The following is a 21987-nucleotide window of genomic DNA, read 5'->3' on the forward strand; positions in this document are numbered from 1 at the left end:
CACCCCCTCCCACTTGGCAGGACTAGAGAATATGAAGAGAGGTCACTCCTAGGATTAGGTTACCAATCAGTTGACCCTGAGTTCATCAAAAAGGTCATCCTGGATGGCCTGACCTGATCAGGTGAACCCTTTAAAAGAAGGTCAAGCATCTGAGAGACATTCTCATGGCGACCTTGTGGGGCCAAACTACCCTGTTGTGAAGAGGGCCATGTGGCTGAGAATAGCAGGCAGCTTCTAGAAACTGAGACCCTCAGTCTTACAATCTCAAGGAACTGAATTCTGCCAATAGCAGTGCGCTTGGAAGAGGACCCCAAGCCGTATATGAGATTGCCACCTTGATTTCAGCCCGGTGAGACCCCAAGGAGAGAACTGTGCATAGACCACTGACCTACAGAACTGTGAGGGCCTGAATGGGTGTTGCTGTAAGCTGCTAAGTTTGTGGTAACCTTCTAGGCAGCAAGAGATACGTGACACACGTGGTATGGTTTTCTCAGAGCAGCTTGCAGGCCCTGCAATAGGATGACCGTGAGGACTGGGAGAGCTTCCTGCCTTCTGTTAAGCCCTTGTACCTTGTGAAATGCAAATACTTTTGGGAGGAGTCATGTAGGAAGCCATTTGGGCCATCCAAACCTTAACATGAATAAGTTTTCCAACTATCTTAAGAGAGGAGGGTTGGATGTGGGGAGAGAGACAGCATAACACCACAAAGTGTGAAGATGGGGAAGGATACTGAATGGTGCGACTAGGAGAACTGAAGTCAGGATTGAAGAGGACATTTGATTTACCAGGGATTGTTACTGGGGACTAGGATTGTGTCTCCTGGGCTAGGAGGGTGCCTCTGCTGGTCCAGCTGTGGGGCACCCACAGGGAGGGAATTGCTGGGGTTGTGAGGAGGCAGTCACTCCAGCTGCAGTCCCTGGTGGGACAAGTGGAACAGGAAGTAGGCAGATGGGTTCGTTCTATTTAAGAATGAAATTTGGCCTTCCTATCTGTACCCCTTCCTAGGGGAACAGGGGAGGGATGATGTTCTTGCCTTTAGTTGTTTATCTCAGCCCACTTATCCTGATTCTTAGTTCAGGAATGACACCATGTGTAAATGGAGTGTATGGCTGTGAATAGGACATAATTTCAGGAATGCTTTCTCACATTCCAAACTTCCCCAAGGACTGAGCAGAGCCCACAATGCTATTGTTTGTCTATCCCCTTAGCACAAGATTTGTCCCTTATTTAAATGAAAAAAATCTCCAGAAAGAGGCATGGTTAAATGTTATTGGCCATTCACATTTCAGGAGGAATATCTTTCTAGTCCTTTCCCGAGAGGTTCAGATAAGAGAGAAAAAGTAAAAGCATAGTAACCTGAGGGGGAGAAAGGACCGTAGACACCAGACAGAGCTGAGAGGAGGTGAGTAGAGGCCTTGAAGACAAACTGGTGCCATGCCAGACATTTTCCTGGGTTCAGATCTCCCTGATGAGGCAGCACGCCCGCACCAGTCAGCCCCACCAAGCTGTGCCCTGGTTGTACAGCTCCCATTATTGAGAACAAAGGTGATTTGAATTGTAGAGCATGGTAACCTGGAGGGATTCCCACTCTTGAAACAGCCATCCATCCACCCATCCATCCACTTTTTTTGTTAAATTCACATTTATTGGGCACCTACCATTTACCAGCCTTTGGGCTGGGTACTGGGAACACAGAGATGATCAAGGCCCAACCCCAGTTCTCATGATGCCCCTTGGCAGGGATCTCCCTGACGCACTGACATGAACGCTGAGAGGGAACGCAGGTGAACAGGAGGAGTAGCAACTTTTCTTTTTTAAAGCATTTCTGTTTTTTATTTTTATTTTTAAATATACAAAAAAGTAGAAAGACTAGTGTAATAAACTGTCTTAAAAGCATCACCCAGCTCCAACAATTTTTATTAACATTGTTTCATTGAAACCTTCCACGTTTTTGATGGAGTATTTTAATACAAATTCAAGATATCATGCCTTTCACCCATAAGTACTTCCATATGCGTCTCTGATAGGAAGATTTTCAAATCACCACGAAACCAGCAATGTCTGACCACCATCAGCAGCCCCTCGCTCCCCTGCCTGGGGCCTTACCAAGCCCTGGAATCCAATCCTACATCCTACACTTCTAGGGGTCTTGCCAAGGACCTGGTACCTCCTGCCATGACGTGCGTGCTAGTTTTCAGACCTGCGCGCCTCGTGCCCCCCAGCTGTGCATCCCTGCAAAGTTTAGCCAGGTGGCTCCCTGCACTGATGGACAGCCACCAGCACTGCTTTTTTTGTAAGGGCAGTAAAACCCCTTCCCTAACTTCCCTCTTCCTCCTTTGTGTCCTTGTTGCAGATTGAAATGCTAGAACACAAGTACGGGGGCCACTTGGTGTCCCGGCGCGCCGCTTGCACCATCCAAACCGCCTTCCGCCAGTACCAGCTCAGCAAGAACTTCGAGAAGATCCGCAACTCGCTGCTGGAGAGCCGCCTGCCGCGGCGGATCTCGCTGCGCAAGGTGCGTGCACCCACGGCCGAGAGCCTGGCGGCTGAGAAGGCGCTCATGGAGGGCTATGGCCTCCTGGGACTACCGCTGGTGCGCTCGCCCTCCCTGCCGCCCACCTTCGCGGGCACGCTCACGGAGCTGGAGGACTCCTTCACCGAGCAGGTGCAGTCCCTCGCCAAGTCCATCGACGACGCCCTCAGCACCTGGAGCCTCAAGACCATGTGCTCCCTGCAGGAGAGCGGCGCTTACCAGATCCATCAGGCCCTGCACGCGGGCGCGGGGCCGCCGGGCCTGGAGGCGGAGATGCGCGAGTCGGAGAGTGCCTGCCCGCGGCCGGGGGAAGAAGCCGCCGAGGCCGCCGGTCTGCCCCCGGGCCACAGCAGCACCCTCATGATGGCCTTCCGGGACGTCACCGTGCAGATCGCCAACCAAAACATCTCCGTCTCCTCCGCCACCGCTCTGTCGGTGGCCAACTGCCTGGGGGCACAGACATCCCAGCCCTCCGCACAGTCTGCGGCGGGCCAAGCCGAGCAGGATGCGGCCCGGGGCCAGGAGGCTCCGGTGACGACCGCGGGCCAGGGGGGCGCGCCCGCAGGGATCACGTGCGCGGAGGCCGAAGCCCGCGGGGCCCTGAGCGCCAACGCGCCTGGGGCCGCGGAGGCCGTGGTGCAGGAGGCCGGGGCCGCACAGGCCGAGGAGGAAGAAGAGGAGGAGGCGGGGGCAGTGGGGAAAGGGGCCGAGGCCGAGGCCGGCGACACCTCGGAGCAGCTGAGCGTCAGCAGCACGTCCACCAAGGCCGCCCCGTCAGGCTCGGAAGTGTCCTCCTCGGCCTCCAAGGAGGCCCTGCAGGCCATGATCCTGAGCCTGCCGCGCTACCACTGCGAGAACCCGGCCAGCTGCAGGTCGCCCACGCTCTCCACGGACACCCTGCGCAAGCGCCTCTACCGCATCGGGCTCAACCTCTTCAACATGTAAGTGAGCTCAGGCTCGGGAGGGGGAGCTGTGCTGCTTCCTGGGAGGTCTCGGAGGGGGAAGCAAAGGCGGGAGCTGGGCTGACAGCTTAGCAGGCCGCCAGGTAACTTAGCACATCATCCCGGTGTCCTCCTAGGTGGCGGCTGTGCTGTGCCAGATCCTGGAGATACTGTGTACGAATACACATTTTAGTTTTAATTGTTAATTCATTTTAAGAAGGATGAGTGACAGGATAACATTCCAAACCCATGCTTTCACCCCTATTACTGCTTAACATGAAGATAGGGTTTGAAAAGTGAGAGAAAATACAGCATTAAGTGCATAATAGTACAGGCAGTATGAGGCTCGAGCAAAAGGACATGAAGTTAGGGCAACACAGCAATCTTGTGGGGTGGATGAAGACGAGAAACAGACAGTGAGCCAAGGAGAAATGAGGAAAAGTGGATGAGGGACGGGGTGGGGGAGAAGAGAGGAGACCTTTGTAAGGAGTACAGGTGGAAAGTACAGGTGGGACAAAGAGGGAAGAAGGAGACAGGGAGAGAGTGTGGAGCAAGCAGAGGTGGAGTACACAGAGAATAGGGGAACTGAAGGAGAGAAACGAATGGCTGCCAGAGCGCAGAGCCCACAGAGTCCCCAACCAGACCTCCCCTTGCAATCAGAATGTATACAGCCAGTGGCAAGTAGAGGGCACACACATGCCCCTCCCACAGAAATTTCAAGTATATGAGGCTCTGATCTCCACCCTCACTCACCCCTTTCTTCATAGCCCTCAGCCAGGAAACCCAGCATCCCTCCCACCCACATGCATGAGTGCCAGGCACTGTGGCTACAGAGATGCCTAAGACACATCCTCTGGTCTCAAGAAGTTTATATCCTAGGAAGAAAAGCCACTGTTCATAAAGCATCCACAATCTTCCCGACAATATTAAAGATAGCATTATTACGCTGTTTTACAGAAAAGGAAACAGGCTCACACAAGAAAGGTGAGCTGCAAACTGTGAAACAGCTAGTAAGCAGCAGACTTGGATGAAGCCAGATTTGTCTGACTCCCAATTCATTGCTCTTTCTTCTACATCAGGCCACCATCCTGGTGAGCACAGCCCCACTCGACACATGCATGGCAGCACTCTGGTATGCACAGAGGTGCTCCCACAGATACTGCGATCCCTCAAGACAGTGGTTCTCAAACTATCTTTAGTGAAGGACAAGTTTGGGTTTTTACCCAATACATTGTGGGCCAGTGCTTTTGGGAAATACAATAAAAATGAACTGCTAGCAAAACAATCACATGCTTAGCTGTCCTGAAAATGTCAAACTGCTATAAAAGGTCCCAAATGCTTACCCTCTATTTCTGTACTTATCTTCTCATGGACCAGTAAGACACAGTTCAGGGAGCAGCCTGAATTTGCTAACCACACAGTGAGTGCATTTGCCTTAAGACACAGCACCCACACACAGAGTCAAGCCTGAGAAAGTAAATGCTGGAGAGCAGGATTCTTGTGTGTCCACCATAGACAGGAAAGAAGGGGTGTGGGCGAGATCTCACCTCTGTTTTCTAATTTCCTCCTCTCCAGATTACAGTGGAGGGGTACTGTGTATAGACAATAGGATGTAGGCAGAAAGGACCTGGGGTAACTCTTGGCAGGCCTTGGGAACTCAGGGTGAGATCCAGAGGGAGTGAGGCAGGAAGAGAGAATGGACACCTCTTCACCTGCTCTGGAATTCACTTTGCTTGGACAGACCTCCCTTTCCCTCTTCTGACTCCACACTATCTTCACTCCTGTGTGGGGAGGTTCAGGAGAGTGAGGCTCTGATGAGAGGTGCTTCTGGTGGGGAACCCCTCTGCAACAGAAGGAATCCTGGCATTTCCTGGGAATTCATTCCAAGGACCTCCACGCACTTTTATGGATTCCACTGGCTGGAAGAAGGGGAGGAAAGAAGTCATGGATGGCCTTGGCTCACTCTCTACTCCTTTTTCCCACCCCCACCCCATCCCCAGAAACCCGGACAAGGGCATCCAGTTCCTAATCTCACGTGGCTTCATCCCCGACACCCCCATTGGAGTGGCCCATTTCCTGCTCCAGCGTAAGGGCCTCAGCCGGCAGATGATTGGCGAGTTCCTGGGCAACAGCAAGAAGCAGTTCAACCGCGACGTGCTGGAGTGAGTACTCCACCCTCCAGGCTCCCCTCCTCCCTAAGCCCCCTCCTTCTCCCTCCATCACAACTCACCTGCCCAGGATCTCCTAGGAGTCCTGGGACCTCAGCTCGGACAGGAGCGGGACCTGGGAAGTCTTGGAAGTCTTGGCCATTTCCCAGAAAGCCTTACTCCAGCCCTAGCCACGTCCTAATTGGCCCCAGGAACCAGAATCCCCATGGCCTTTAGCTAATCACCTCATCCTGACCAGCCTCTGTTTCCCAGGAAAGGTCATTCATTTATTGAGTTCCCTGGTACAGGAATAGTCAAGGGAGACAAAAAGGCCTCCCTCTCTGCGGCTCCCAGCGGAGCCCGTCAGTGCTGGGGCCATCTCCTCCTGGTGAACAGGTCCCTCAGCCCACCCTCTCCCTGCCGCCTTCCCGGCCCCAGAATGCCCACAAGCGTCTGTATGCCTCTTTGCCCCCAGCCCCAGGCTCTTTTTCATATTGGTGGTGGCAAACATGAGGCAGAAAAAAGGTGTTAGACTGAGGGGTTTTAAAGCAAGAAAATACTGTGATTCCACAAAGAAAGGATGACCACCAAAATCACAACAGTCGAAGAAAATTGTTTTAAAGTCTATAGATGGGGGGTGGGGTTGGAGGGCTGCCTTTGCTACGGCTCAGCTTTGACAGTGTGGACAGGTGAGAATCTTCACACTCACTCCCCATCTGGAGCCGCAGGGCAGCGGTGGCATCACTCGGGGTGAGGAGCAGGGCCTTGGAGCTACCCCCTCCCCTGGCAAAGAGGGAGTGAGGCCCCAAGCGTCTGCCCCAGGCCCCCGCCACTCCCCTGATGTCCCTTCTCTCTTCATCTAGGCCCCCTAGGCTCAGTCCTTCTTGAAGGTCACCATTCTGTAGGGAGCCACCCCCACTTCTCTCCCCTCTTTCTCCTTGGATCTGGTCAGAGGTCCTGGGAGAACCTCTCCTTTGTGTTCTTGCTTTTGGAGCAGCAAGGGCCTGCGACGGAGGGGCAGAGGGCTCCTGAGCAAGAGTACGGACGCGTGGGAGTCACCCTGCCTGACTGGCAAGGTTGTCGATGTCCCTGGAGTGGGAGCTCAGAGACCTGGCTTCACTGAAGGAGCAACCCTGGTGCTTGTCTTTGCCTGCATTTCCATGACTGTAGAGTGGGGATATTAGATTATGAGGGCTGGACCAGTTGCCCTCCGGAATCCCTGTTACATTCCTAACCAAGTACAATCAAAAGAGTAGGGGCCTACCTGGTTCGGAACCCAAGCTTATCCTAATATTCCAGGGAGCAAGTTCTAAGCCTGGTTTCTCTATGCAAATGCGGCTATGCAATGCCTGGGCAAATTGCTTAAGTTCTCTCTCAGCTTGTTTTGTTCTCTGTAATGAAGGATTAGTGATATTTAAACGGAGTTGTTTTAGGAATTAAATTAGATAATTCACAATGTTTGATACATTGTAAGAAATCACTAAATTCATTTCCCCTTTTCCAAAAAAAAGGACTAGGGGCTTGGAGCATCTGAGGGAACTTGAAACCCCCAGATGGCCCTTCGTTGGCAGAACACTGTTCCTGCCTCTGCCTCTCGGTGGCTTTGGACAATGTGCTGTCCCTCCCAGAACTGGTGGTTGGGACGCTCTGCGAGCCTCGCAAAGGAGAGCAAACAGATAAATGTGCAGTCTTTCCCTTTCACCCTCCTTTCTTCTCCCTCTGCCTCTGGCGCCCCTTCCCCTTCCCACCACCCCTGCTGTGTAGGGTGCCCTGAGGGACGAGTAGAAAGAGGAGAAAGATCAAGTTTTCCAGGCTCCTTCCTTTCCGTTTTTCCTTCATCTGGTTCCCCTTTCTGGCCTTTTCATTGGCTTTGTCCCCCTTCTGTTCCTAGGAGGGTGAGTGGAGATGCTGTGCCCTGTGGCTTCGTTCTTTCGGACTGTTCCACACCCCCTGGGTGACCCTGCTTTGTTTCTGTGCTCTGGGGACAGGGGTGACTGTCTGCTCTGTTCTCTTCTTCCTCCCCAGTCCCCATGCCACCTGGCCCTGGAATCCTAACCTGCCAGGCCCACAGTGGCTGGAAGTGCTGGAAACACGCCGTCTTTCTCCAGCCCAGGTCGTGCTGAGCTACACAATGAAAACTAATTGCCATCCTCCCTGGGAGACTGATGTGTGGGCTGGAGGCTCAGACCAGCCGCAGCCTGTGCTGGGAAGGGAGCGAGGCTGGGGAAATGGCTAGTGCCTGAGGCAGGGGCAGGCCTGGCATGAGGCAGCAGTGTGGTGGGAGAGGAGAAATGGCTGGACCTGAGAGAAAGGGCCCACCTCTGAACCTGGCTCTGCTCCTAACATGCTGTGTAGCTTTTGCAAGTCACTTCTCTAGGCCTTGGTTTCCTCACCTGTAAAGCAAGAGAGTTGGGCTGTGTGATCTCCCTCGTCCTTCCAACTCCTGTGAATCTGTCATCTTTCCCATTCCTGAGTGATTTGTAGCACACTGGCATCGTGCAGAATCATTTGCCCTAAACATGGAGGCCATGCTTCGCCATCTTGCCAGAGCAGTCCCTCAGGCTCCAGGCCAGCGCTGAGGCTCCCGAGCTCATGCGGGAACAGGGGACCATTTAGCATTCATTCAGTAAACACTGACTGCCTACCATGTGTTTGGAATGGGGCTGAACTGGCCATCCTGTGTGTGTCTGTGGGATGTGGGGGAGGAATAGGCATGGCTTGTGGCCTCGGGGAACTTACAGACCCAGGTGTCAACTGGGGGAAAACAATGGGGAAGCACGGAAAGGGAGGCAAGGAGCAGAGGAAGCTCCAGTGGGCATTGTGGGTTTGGGGCCGAGTACAGAGCTGAGCCCTGATACTGCTGCAGTGAAAGCCTTGGTCCCTCGTGCTTTATTCTGTAGCCACACAGGCCCTGGGCTCCGAGGTCCTGGCATATTCAGCCTCTGCACACGACAGGTCCACAAAAAAGAGCCTTCCTCCCCAAGTCCTCAGTTTGCTGGCCTCCTGATTTGTCTCTGCAAAGTGCCAGGAGAAAAAGATGGAGAAGCAGGAAGAGGCAGGCACTAGCAGGGGAGCCAGATGCTGGGAGTTTGGCGTGTCCCTGTCACTCAAGCCAACTGTCCTGGAACCTTTCAGGATCCTCTGCCTCTTCCTTACTCCCACCAGAGAAAGTACACAATAGCAAAGTCACCCGGGGCCATTTTGCCCAAGCCTGGAAGGCTTCGTTGGGATGCTACACGGCTCCCCTGCCCCCGCCTGGTACATTCAGCAAGTTGCATCCATTCTGTACAAAGCTGTTTGCTGAATAAAAGGACATAAATCACCCATCCCCTTGGAGACTGAGACAACGCAAGCCACAGTGCTCTCCAAGAAGAAGCCAGAGAGGAAGGAGAGAGGCTGAAAGCCTCTGGAAGGGGAAAGGGTGGGACCCCTGCACCGCCCAGCTCTTGTGCCATGGGGGACAGTAAGAGGGGCCAAGCAGAATCCGCCTCAGGGCTGAGCTATGAGCATCACAGATGCAGTGACATTTGCCTCCAGAATCAGCTCCTCGGTCCCTTAGAAGCTGACCTCTCCATCCGTCTGTGTCCTACTTCCATAGAAGACACATCCCAAGAAGGAATGTGTTCAACCAGGATTTATTCAAATAATAATAGAAGGCATTCTGAGCTCAAAGGGTCGTGTCCATTTGTGTTTACCTGGAAAGAGTGTTTGTTTAAAGAGAAACCAGCCTCAGTTTCCTCATTTGTCAAATGGGGATAATAGTACCTACCGCATATGAATTAAAATTTTGAAATATATGTAAAGTGCTTAACTCAGCACCTGATAAACCGCAAGTTCTTTAAAACTGTTAGCTATTCCTATTATTATCTTCCCTCCTTGGAAGCACAAGGCATTAGATACACCACCACCCCTCCCCGCCCACAACACAGGGAAACCTCAAACTCTTCAGGTCAGGTTTGAGACTGAGTCTACTCCCCAGAAAACGAGAACTTCTAGGCTTCTAGGGAAGGAAGGGAGCTGTTCGGGGACTGGCTGTGCTCTCAGGAAGTCTTCTCGGTGCTGAGGAGAGAAGGGCAGTGGCCAGCCTGGCCCAGGAGCCGGACACAGCCAGGATTAGGGTCCTTGGGCGCTGGAAGCTTCTCCCTCTCGATTTTCACACGGCTGGGAAATTTGGCTCTGCTCTATTTCCTTTCTGAAATGTTCGCTTCAGCAGGTGTGAAAGCCAGTGGATGGGGAACTGTTCCATGCTGGCTGTGAGCGGTCTCTTTCCTGGCCTGGGTGATCTTTTCCAGTATGGATTTCTACATGGAGTGCATTGATATTTGTCATTTCCACAGAAATGCACGAAGGGCAGCTTTTGGGTTGAGCTGCCAGGAGAAAGTTTCCTAGGTGTTCCTTCTCTCTGTGTCTACTCCATTCTTTGGTAGATATGAGAGTTTGGCATTTTAGTCAGCTTTCGTTATTTCATTTCCATAGAAATGTGTTGGCCAGAGTGTAGCAGATTTGCTCTTAGAGGACATTCAGAAATGCAGGCAGATTTTCAAGCTCTACAGGCTGGAAGGCTCTGGCCTTTCATCATTAAGAGGAAATTATTTGCGAACACCCTGCTGGTGGGACCATGTGTAACCCCAGGACAGTTACCTTACTCTTGGGGACTTCCACAGGAAGAAGAGAGCTGGCTTCGGGGTCTGGAGGAAGGTGGGAAGAGGCCCAGGGCAGAAGGGATAGGGACTTGAGGTTATTTCCACCGACCTGAAAATTTGACGCTGCCTCTACCCACCGGAACGGAAGGAGAGGTTCTCTTCTGAAATGATGTCTTGGGGTTTTATGGCCTAGACCTCTTACCTCTCCAGTGCTCTTCCCCCATCCCCAACCACCTGCCCCACCAACACACACACACACACACACACACACACACACACACAGCTAAATGCTAGAAACAAGAGTCAAACCCAAGGGCGTCTGACACCAAAAGCCTGACTCCTCCTCACTCCACCCCCTGCTGCTGACATAAAGCCGTGCTTCTCTAACTGTGGTCCGCAGGACAGCAGTAGCCCCTGGAAACTTGTTAGCAATATCAGTTCTCAGACTCCAACCCAAACCCACTACATGAGAAACTCCGGGGGCAGCATTTTGTGTGTTCGTAAACCTGCCAGGAGATTCTGATGCCTGCTCAAGTTTGAGATCCACTGGCAAGAAGGGATGCTGCGAGGTCCAGCAAAAGGAAAGTCATCGCAGGCATCCACGTTGACTTCTAATGTGTTTGGGTAGTTTAAACTTCGTTCTCTTGGTTTTTTCACCCTCGCGGTATGACTGGCAGGCATCCCTTCTGAGGCCCCCTCAAACGAGATTTTCTTTCTCCTCATCATCACCAGGAACTGCCAGCCCCTACTGCGTCAGCTTCCTTCTGCTCTAGTCTCTTAGCCATATTGCACTTTTCCAGAAAGCCTTGACCTTTGTTGGGCACGTTATGAGTTCCAACTAACAAAAATAACTCTGGCGGATGGGGATATTTTTAATTGAATTGTATGAGCCAAGAACTGCAGAAATAAAACCAGGGTTTCTACATTCCGCAGCAGTGGGCAGTTTCATTTTCCACCCTCATCCTGAAACCTGGGCTCAGTCTCTGCCCGGAGTATAAGTCCCACGTCTGCTGCACTCACACCTCTTCCGACCTTGACTTGCAGCTTCTAGATCTCCGCTGTCCCTTCTGGCCAATTAGAAATCCCTGCAGCTATCATTACCTAGTTTCAGCTCTGCTTGACACAGTCTTGCTATCATAAAAAGAAAAAAGAAAGAAAGAAAGAAAAGTTGAGATGACGAAATTCATTCTGATCACAGATCATTTTGATCTCCCTGTGGCACAAACTGATTCCAAGTACAAATCAGTGCTAAGCCATTTTATGCAACATTGTACCTGTTTATACAGATGCAGGGAACGCCTGTGTGCTGTGTTCCCCACCCTAGTGAGGTACTTGCTGCAGCCCCTGCAGACACCCACAGAAAAGCGGGAAGCCTGAGCAGAAGCCACACCACACCATTGATGACTCACTCACCCATCGGCGGCACCTGCTGAGGCAGGTCCAGACATGCTGGGCTGGCAGCTGTCTAATCAGCCCCGGTTTGCCCAGATCTCATCACTGCTCACTTGCATGTGCCGCTGAAGGAAGAGGAAGCATGTGCACTCCATCCTGCCGGCTCGTGGTCTGTAATCCCCAGGGTTGTTCCCCCGGCAGCTTGTCCAGGTCTCGGGTCAGTACCAGATGATCCTGAAGAACAGGGAGGCCCAGCGATCCGGGGCTGCCGGGCAGAGAGTTTCCAAAGGCGCAGGCCACTGGGCTCCTTCCCCTGCTGACCACATTGCTTAAGGTTTCATTCATTCACTCAGCTGATCTCTCACTCATTCATGCATCCTACAGATGTTTATTGAATTCATATATACACCAGGGATGCAGCGATTAAAAGAACTGCCTCTTCCTGAGGGAGCACATAGCCTCACGGGAAGACAGACCCGTAAACGTTAGGACACAGGAGACAACCGCCGTGGTACACACAACGCATGCCCAGGGTTCAGTGGAAGTCCAGGAAGACTCCTGGAGAGACTGGTAACTCAGCAGAGAGCTACAAGGTTGGGGTTGGGGAGTAAGAAGAAAGGACAGCACATACAAAGGTGTGGAGGTGTGTTAGGGAGATGCAGGTGGGGAAGCAGTATGCCGAAGGCGCAGGAGAAGCTGGGAGGCTCATAGGGCCTGGCTCGCTTTGCTGAGGAATTCGAGTTCCTACAAGGGATGTGGGAAGCTCTGGAAAGAATATAAGCAGAGGAGTGAGTGACAGGACCAAATGGGTGGGTGTCCTAGAAGGATTGTTCTAGAGGATGACTTGGAGGCAGGGAGGCTGGATAGGAGGCTACTGCAGTCACATCGTAGAGAAATGATGCGCTAAATCTCAGCAGTGGCCCCAGGGAGGGTAGAGTCCGTGGAGCCCAGCGGCATGGAGAAGCCACAGCGCCTGGTGACCCTGCAGGGAGGAGAACAGGGGGCCAGATCACAGTGGACAGCCTCCTGAGCTGCTGAGAATTCAGAACACTCAGTCTTTGCATGTGAATATGTTTGTGTTTCAGGCCCAGTACAGTAATTTGTGCAAATTATACTAAATAAACATGCATATATTTTCAGTTTTGTGGGAGAGAGAAATGCTGGGTTTGGGGACATTTAATCTGAAGAATTCCTCAAACCAGACAGCGTCAAGTATTTACCGAGGACAAGTTAAAATATTAAATACCAGGTAAAACATAAACTACATGCAACCTGACTTCTCTGCCAGAGATGCTAGCACAACCTGTGTTCGTGTGACTATTGCCCAGGACCCACGTTCAGACTGGAGCGCCCAGATGAATTCAGCAGGCAGAACCCAGGAGGGCTGGTTAAGTTCCAATCGAATAATAGTTTACATGAGCGCTCCACATTCAGTCACACCATTGCTTAGTATGGTCTTTCATAAACAGTACAGCTCAACCAAAAAGAAAATTAACTAGTTAGTGACTTATAATAAATTAATAAGCAAGTCACTTATTGAGGCACGAAGAACAATATCAGGAAATGAGAGTGCAGAAGGAGCTTCCCCCACTGGTGTCAGAGCCCCACACACACAGTGAAGTGGAGAGGGCCCAGAGTGGGGAAGAGGCCTCACAAGCAGGAAGCCGAAAACCTGCTCTTCCTAGTTGTGGGAACATGGAGGGAGCCCCTTTGAGGTCTCAGTTTTGCCTTCTGTAAAATGGGGGAGATTATACACCAGAATATACCACCCAGAAACATGTGATGTTTTTTCACCTTCAAGATAATCAAAAAGTAGAGAAGGTTGTTGGTTGTCCTAAGTGGAGGCCTCTGGATGGATTTGGAAAACTGTCGGCAATCTGCTCCCCACAAAGATTCCAGGGTAGCAAAGAAGGATGGGGAGATTTTAAGTTCTGCTAGATACTGCAAAGTAAGAGAAGCAACAGGCAAGGGTGAGAGGAGAGGAGAGATAGAAGAGGTCAAGGTGTAGGCCTAAGTTTATACTTAAGGGGTCGAAAAAAACCGTGCTGTGGGGAGGCTGCAAGGATTGTAGGTGATTCCAGGATGATGGAGACCCCTGAGGTGAGGGGTCTTAGAGAAGGCTTCTTAGAGAACACAGCGTCGGCCCCGCCATCTGCCCCAGCAGGCACAGGCCCCACCAGGAAGGCACATGATGGTTCTCTGGGAGGCGTGGGGAAAGCAGTCATCGTGAGCTGTGTTCCGAAGCCAGCCAGGAATCATGCTTGGTCTCTTGCCATCTGAGAAGCCATCTGAGAGCCTTTAGAGACTGACTGCAGGCCTTCTCTGCTTCAGGGCCCTTGTCAAAGACTCTCGAGGTCAGGGAAGTCCTGAGGGGTCACCTGGCCCCACCCCAACTCTACAGAGAGGAAGAGATTTGTCTCCTAGGGGTACGAGTGCCTTTCCACCATTCAGCACCGTTTCTTCCGTTCCATCTGGGGGTTCTGCAGAAAACAGTGAGATTTTATTCCTGTAGGATCTGAGAACCCCAAGATGTCAGCTGCCCGTCACACATTGCTGCCCCAAGGTGGCAATTGCAGGGAGGAAGCCATGAAATTGTGTGTGTGGGGGGGGCAAGGGGGTGAGGGACTGCACTGTCTGTACCTCCATCCATCCCTCCCTCACCACCTGCACCACTAAAGCAGCCCTTGAGAGCTGACGGAGACACATGTGTCCCCATAAGCTGCTGCCCAGGTGGCTCATGAGATGCTGGAGCCACATTTAAAAAGCCTCCATGTGGGCTGGTCCCCTCCTACCTTGCACTCAGCTCAGCTATTCGTTTTCAAGTTTTAAGCATCACCTCGAGAGCTTGTGAAGAATGCTGATTTCCGGGCCTCGCCTCCAGGTGTTCTAGTCGGGAGATCTGGGGTGGGGCTTGGGGGTCCACATTTTAACAAGCTTTCTTGCACCTCTTCCGTGGGGTCCACACAGATGTGAGATGTAGACTTTCCTGCCCCACGGCCCAGGTGTCCTCCCCTGAAGCCCTCCCCAATCCCATGGTCGTGACTGACTTATTCAGCTCTCGCCAGCCTGTGGGCTGGCATTTCCACCTGGCTGCATCTTCCATCCCAGTCCTTGACTCTCAGGCTCTGGGCTCTTTCCTGGAGCTTTTATCCGCAGCCGAGTGAGTGAGTGAGTGAGCGGGCTGCTTGTCACCTGAGTGAAAGGCTGGAAACTAGGCCGCCGTGCTCGGCCGAGCAGATCCCCCCTCGCCCAGCTGCTGCACCGCCTCCTCCTGTCGTCTCCCCACAGTGCCCCTCATCGTGGAGCGAGGCCTGGTCTAGAGCACTGGGGCTGAGGGTACATGCACAGAGGCTCTGGGAGGGATGCTGGTGAGGGGCGCAGGGTGCCAGGACCTGCAGGAAGAGGGTGGGGCCAGGAGGGAGTAGTTAGACCGATAGGGGCAACTCCTGGGGGGACCGCTGGACGCCAGACCAGAGGACCCAGGAGCCACTCTGGGGTCCACCAGGGAGGCAGGCCTCTTGGGCAGGGTTGGCCAGACGGGTGCATTGCCCTCCCCGTTGGCCTTGCAGGAGTCAGGGTGGGAGGCCCTGGGGTGGGAGGCTGCAATGTGTCCCATGCCCAGGCCCACCCAGGCCAGGCTTTGGGGTGTCCTCCCTCATTGCCTCTCATCTTCATCTTCATGTTCTTCTTCTCCTCCTCCTTGTTTCTCTCCTCACCCCCCGCCCGCCCCACTTTCGTCGGTCTCTCTCTCTCTCTTCTTGTCTTTGCCTTCTTACCTCTCTTTCCCTCTTCTTGTCTCTCCTTGTTTTCTCTGCCTCTCTCACGTGACTCTCTGTGTCCTGTGTCTCTCACTGTCTGCGTGTCTCTGTCCCCTCCCTCCCTCTCCTATCTCCCCGGCTCCAGAATGACTGTACTGGTTTACTCCTCCAGACGGACAGTGTCCCTGTGTGGCTCTGTCATGCTGGACGCATAACTCCTCCGACAGGGACATGCAGGTGTGGGCCCCGAGATGCTGCTCTCAGAGCTCAGGCTCCACTGGGGAGGGGCTCAGGGAGAAGGTGACAGGAACTGCCAAGAAATCAGGCTGGACCTGGGGTCCTATGACCCAGCTGTCCGTCTCAAATGCTCAGGCACTGGCATTGCCAGTTCTCATGCTTGGGCTACATTCTTGCTGCCCCCTTCCAGGCCAGGCCACTGACCCACTCACTGTCTTATCCTGAGAGAAGGCTGGGTGTGACCAAGCCCAGGACAGGCTCCCAGCTGACGATGCTCACCCTCCCTGCCTTGGGGAGTAGGGGAAGCAGAGCCCCTTCCCGCCCTTCCCTCTCTAGGAGTTCTCAGTGATGCTCTCTGCCCCTTGGCTCCCCGAAAGGAGTGGGGGAGGCAGAAGACCAGGCCCAAGACCACTACCATGTGGGCGTCTCCCTTTGCTTTCTCCTAAAAATTGCCAACAGAGCCAGGGTTGAGTTGAGATCTCTGCACAGGAGCTGGCATGATGGCAGAAGTGGGGCCTGCTCAGGGCTCATCCCTCTGCTCAGGTAGCCACTCAGCAAATGTTTCCTGAGTCGCTTTGTGTGCTGGGCCCTGAGCCACAGGCTGGGCTGTGCCTTCCGTGGGCTGGCAGTGAACAGGCCAGTGCTGCCTGGGGGTCATCATGCTGTGGCTGAGTCTCCAGGAGCTGTAGGAGTGGAGAGGGGGCTGCTCCACCCCATATGGCAGTGAGGGGCTGGGTCTGAAATGACCAGGAGAGAGGAGATTGGAATAGAGCATGGGTGCAGAAAGGAAGGAATCAGCCCTGACAGCCTTGTTGGCACGCATGAGCTTCTGCAGTTCTCAGGGAGAATTACGTCTGCGGCTTTGCGGGGCCTACATTCCTGCCTTACTGCTCACAATCCTGGGGAACAGTCGTCCCAACGTAGGGTAAGGCAGGATGAGGTGGGGGCTGGAAGGGTCCTGGCCCCAGACCCGGTGGAAGGGTGGGCCCCCAGGAGCAGGCCAAGCCAGATGAGTGAGGCTGCGCAGTGCGGGTGACTGGTATGTGCCCCCCACTTCCTCCTCCCCTCACACACTGAAAGGGGACGTTCAGAGGCAAACTCTCCAGGGTTAGAGGTGGCATTTCAGGGGCAGAAGAGCCCTTGGAGAGCAGGACTCTGACCTCCTTCCTTCTCAGAAAAGGAAAATGAGGCTCCAAGCACAAGTGAGCCAGTCACAAGTGATTCAGTGGTTGGCCCAGGCCCAGAATCTGGCCGTGTTTTACACACTGTCCCCTCCCATGTTAAGTCGATTTGTCATTTCCTCTCCATGGCCACAGCTTCCCCTGAGAGCTGGGGATCCTTGGCTGCAAATGAAGGACCTGGGAATCTACAGCAGAACTGGGAGGGCTGTGCGGGAGGCCATCCTAGACACCAAAATTGGACCAGGAAAGGGAAGCTAGGGAAACATGCAGGCTCCTAACAGGTCTTTGAAAGGACAGAAGAGTAAGTTGTATTTATGCACATAGTAAACCTTTGTTTGACTCTGAGAGGCTCTGAGGCTGGAAGAAAGAATTGGGCTTTGGAAGTTCAGCCTCCTCCCAGCTCTGTGGCCTTTGGCAACCAGCCAGCCTCTCTGGGCCTGGGTTCTTACGGAGACATGGAGACATCAGCCATCTGCCTCACAGCCTTTGTGTTAGAGGAGAGGTGTGATAAATGGTCTCCTAGGTTGTTAAAGGGAGACCCCTGGGGGGTGAGTAAGGCCTGGGGTGGGGGGATGCAGTCCCCTCCCAGTTGGTCCCAAGGACTAAAAGTCCCGGCCCCAGCCCAGCAGGGTGGGGCCTTCACCCAGCGTGGGCTGCCTCTTGCTCTCAGCCCCAGTGAGTTGGGAGCCGCTTAGGGGCCGGCCTCCTGACCCTCCTCTGCCACCCGCAGCTGCGTGGTGGACGAGATGGACTTCTCCAGCATGGAGCTGGACGAGGCCCTGCGCAAGTTCCAGGCGCACATCCGCGTACAGGGGGAGGCCCAGAAGGTGGAGCGGCTCATAGAGGCCTTCAGGTAGGACCCCTTCTGAACCCCTTCCTTCAAACACCCCTCCAAACACATACCTAGGGCATGGGGGAGACAGAGCTGCTGTTGGGCCTGGGGAACAGAGATGCTGGAGGCTCAGTCAGGGGCCGGAGGAGCCCTCCTGGGGAGGCAAGGGCGGGCTGGGCTGCATAGGAAGGAGGAAAGGAAAGAAAAGGGACAGGACCCCTCGCGCTCCCCAGGCTGGAGCAGCACTGGGCCCTCAGGTGGGCTGGGCTGCATGCATCTCACTTGTCCCCACCAACGAGTAGACTTTTATGGAGCATCTGTGCAAGGCTGATGCTGTAGGGGATCCGTGGGTGTGTGACACCTGCCCTGTCCCCTCAGTGAGGAAGAGGACCGGGCTGTGGGCAGATCAGGGTGTGAGGGGAACCTCCCTGGACCTACAGCCTGCAGAGAACAGGGACACCTCCCCCCACAACCCCCATTGCGGGAACTGGGAGGGTGGGAGGGGCCTCAGCCTCCGCTCTGTGCGCCCACAGCCAGCGCTACTGCATGTGCAACCCCGAGGTGGTACAGCAGTTCCACAACCCCGACACCATCTTCATCCTGGCCTTCGCCATCATCCTCCTCAACACTGACATGTACAGCCCCAATATTAAGCCTGACCGGAAGATGATGCTGGAGGACTTCATCCGAAACCTGCGAGGTGAGGAGGTGGGGGCAGGAGGGCATGGCCCGGTCTGTTCAGTGTGACTTCTGTGAGTCTGAGCCTGATCGTAGGTTGTCAGCCCAGCGGCCAAGGGCACTGGTCATGCATAGCAGCCTGGGAAAGTTGCTTGCACACCAGGCATCTGGGGAGTTTCCAGGAGCCACTGCCACGGCCCTGCACCAAGCGGCAAGGGCCCTTAGGCAATGCCCTCACCCTCCATGGAACGTCCTCCACTGGTTGACCTCTAGACCCCTGGCACCAAAGCTGCTGCCTACGTGGTACCAGCCCTTCGCACTCCACAACCCATGAGAGCTTTTAGGTCTTGCATCCATGTAAGTCAGCCTTGCAGATAACTCGTGGCCTCTACCAGCCAAGTCCTTGTCTAACTAATATAGTGCACCGCCTGGCAGGGATCAAAGAAAACTCAGGGTGTGATGTGCACTCAATTTTTTTTCTTTTTTAGCACTTTAAAAATGAAAGTTATGCATGAACATAATTTAATAAAGTCAAATAATTCTACAAGGCTTACTACAAAAATATTAGTTCCTGCCCTTCTCACCACTTTCCTCCCTTAGAGGCAACCACTTTCAACTTTTTTTTCTCTTTATTGTGTTTCCTCTATATCACTAAATAACATGCTTCTGTTTCTTCTTTTCCCTATTCCTTTTTTTCATTGGTACAAAAATACATACTGTATATATACATACGGTGTATAAATCTGAGAGCCTGATGAATGTTTTATTTGTATGCACCTGTGTAATCACACCCAGACCTGAATATAGATCACATCCATCACCTCATGACATTCACTTATGTTCTGTCCGATTCAATACCCCTGCCCAGCAGTAACAACTCTTCCGGGCTTCCATCACCATTGCTTAGTTGTGCCCATCTTGAGTTTCTTTCATACTTTGCTACTTGTTCCTTTAAAAAATTTTAAGTATTATCTCTATTAATTTCTGTCTTAGTCTGTTCGGGCTGCTATAACAAAATACCACAGCCTGGGTAGCTTATAAAACAATAGACACATGTTTCTCACAATTTTGGAGGCTGCAAGTCCAAGATCAAGGCAGATTTGGTGTCTGGTGAGAGCCTACTTCTTGGTTCTAGCTAACACCTTCTTGCTGTGCTCTCACATGGTGGAAAGGGTGAGGGAACTCTGTGGGGTCTCTTTCACAAATGCACTAATCCCATTCTTGAGAACTCCACCTTTATGACTTAGACACCTTCTACACGCCCTACTTCCTAATACCATCAACTTTGGGCATTAGGATTTCAACATATGAATTTGGCAGGAACACAAACATTCACACCATAGCAATTCCCCATATGGATATAAGGGTTTAACTCTCATCCACCTTTCCCAACCCATCCCCGCTAAAACTGTGTTGCAGCCCCATTCTCTCAGACTAGCACCGTTTTTGTGACCTCAGGGTTTATGTTATTAAGACTAGGTGAACACAATCCAAAGCTGAGTCTTAAAGTGTAGAATGATGACAGATCTTTTCTATTTCTATTTTCCTTGGAATGAATACTTGTGTCCTTTGTCCATCTGCTTAGATCTACGTACCCTCCATTAATTCATCTGCAAACTCTCCGCTCTGTGTCAAGTTCCTCTCAACACATCGAGCCCCAGGAGGTATTCCGTGAGTTCATCTTCTTGGAGCTGTCTCTAGTTCTGCTCTGATCTGGACAGACGCACAGCTGTCATCCTGGTATCTCCTTCCACCATCATCTGGGACGCTCCTTCACCTTGCTCCTGTTAGATTCCTGTTTCTTAGATTTCATAGCTTCCTCTCTAAGAGAGAAACTGTAGACTTCCTTTTCCCAGAGAAAAGGTACACTGGAGGCAAATGTTTTGAAAGCTTGTGTGTCTAAATGTATCTTTTTCGATCATCACTCTTGATTGAGAGTTTGGCTGGAAACAGAATTCTAGATTGGAGACATTCAACTCAGAACTGTGAAGGCATTGTCTTTTAGCTGACAATGCTCAAGAATGCTCTGTCATTCCAGTTCCCGACCTTCTGCTATTATTTTTTTCTTGCTCTCTCTGAAAATTTATAGATTCTTCTCTTGGCCTTTGTGTTCTGAATTTTCGTCATGATGTGCCTTGCTATGGTTCTTTTCTCATCTATTGTGTTTGGCACTGGGTAGGTCCTTCAGTCTAAAAACACAAGGGAAGTTTTCTAAATATTGTATTTGTTCATTTTTCCCCTCCATTTTCTCTGTACTCTCTTTCTGAAACTCCTGTTATTCAGATGTTAGATATCCTAGTTTGATCTTCTAATTTTTATTGTTTTGTATCTGCCATCTTTGTCTTCTTGTTGACTTTCTTGAAGATGCCCCTCGCCTTTATCATTCAAGTCTCCTACTACATTTTTCATTTCTATTGTCATAGTTTTCATTTTCAGTAATTCTTTTTTTGTTCTCTCAATGTTCTTCTTTTATAGCATTTTACTCTTGTTTTGTAGATGCAATATCTTCTTACACATCTCTGAAGATATTAATGTGTTTTCATTTGTTTGTTTTAGTTTTTTCTGCTTGCCTCTATTTTTTCTGGTTTCTTTTTTCTGTTTTTCCATACTTTTATGTTATAGACTTTTCATATGTAGTTGCTCAAACTTGGTTGTTCATTCACATTTCAGAGTGAGCCACTAAACAGCTGATTAAAAACTTTGAGTATGGATAGGACTTCTTGACAGGTAGGCTTTCTCAAAGGGTGGTTTAGTTGAGCTGTTTCATTGAGAGACCCCTACTACAATATCTTTAGATATTTTCTCTTGTGCTGGTTGATTCCCCAGAAGAGAAATGTCCAATCTATTGCCCAGAGGATATAAGTCTGGCTGCCAACATTCTGAGATCTTTGTGGGTAAACAGGGTTAAGGGGGGTCTCTTAATACGTAGACATAGCTCCATCTCTCAATTTTCAGCCCAGACTCCCACCTTTGGCTGGGCTTGGGGGTCCCAGCCCAGAATTCCTGGTGCATCCCTTCCAGAGGATTAGCCCTGAATGTTCTACTGGAATGGAAGAAGGGATAAAGAGATTTAAGTGCTTTCTAGACTGCTTTTCAACCTATTTTCTTGTTGCTAGCCCACCTTCACCTCCACGTTAAGTGATCCCATTCCAGAGCCTTTTGGTGGTTCTGTGGTGGCTTGAGTGGCTTCAACCTCTCTGTTGGTTTCACGGTCCTACTTTCTCAGCTTTGTTAATCATCCACTCATCCATCCACTTCCCAGGCCCCATCGTGCCATCGCCTCTTCTCCTGTTCTCTTTGTCTTTGTGGGTGTGGCCTCTTTTAAAAACTCCTTTTTACCAGTATATTCAGAAAGAGCGGGTGTGCAACCTGCCATCTTTACCTGGGAGCCTCTCAATATTCATTCTTGATCCCTGCTTTTTTTTTTTTGCCCCCAGCCTGATTTCCTTAAGGTCCCAGGGGTGCTGCATCACTCATTTCCCCACCTTTAAGAACCAAGTATAGATGTGGAGGAAACAGAGTTGCTTATAAAAGGTGAATGTCCTCTCAGTCGTTAGGAAAACTCCTTTGAGGACATTTGCCAAAGTTGTTTTATTTTCCATTTCCCCCCTCTTATCAAAGCTTATAGTCATTAAAAAAGGATTT

General features: G+C 51.8%; 1 protein-coding gene and 1 long non-coding RNA gene across 6 annotated transcripts in view; one reads left to right on the top strand and one right to left on the bottom strand.

Moving 5' to 3' along the window:
• The window catches only part of IQSEC3 (IQ motif and Sec7 domain ArfGEF 3), a 103861-nt gene that overhangs the window by 64820 nt on the left and 17054 nt on the right, over nt 1–21987 (top strand). For all 5 annotated transcript variants that reach the window (XR_002135809.3, XR_002135808.3, XR_002135810.3 and 2 more), the window contains exons 4-7: nt 2354–3474; nt 5475–5636; nt 17563–17685; nt 18198–18364. Coding sequence is in view for 2 of the 5 variants with exons in the window: in XM_019711319.3 (XP_019566878.2) it covers nt 2354–3474; nt 5475–5636; nt 17563–17685; nt 18198–18364 (1573 nt within the window). In the remaining 3 variants the exon portion in view is untranslated. The remainder of the gene's footprint in view (nt 1–2353; nt 3475–5474; nt 5637–17562; nt 17686–18197; nt 18365–21987) is intronic.
• On the bottom strand, nt 13373–14662 carry LOC141570055 (uncharacterized). Its single transcript, XR_012493815.2, has 2 exons — nt 14449–14662; nt 13373–14136 (listed from the first exon to the last, which is right to left on the bottom strand). It is a non-coding gene; the product is annotated as an uncharacterized LOC141570055 (long non-coding RNA).

Source organism: Rhinolophus sinicus, chromosome 1 (assembly GCF_057876585.1).
Source record: "Rhinolophus sinicus isolate RSI-liver-muscle chromosome 1, RSI-T2T, whole genome shotgun sequence".
Taxonomy (NCBI): Eukaryota; Metazoa; Chordata; class Mammalia; order Chiroptera; family Rhinolophidae; genus Rhinolophus; species Rhinolophus sinicus.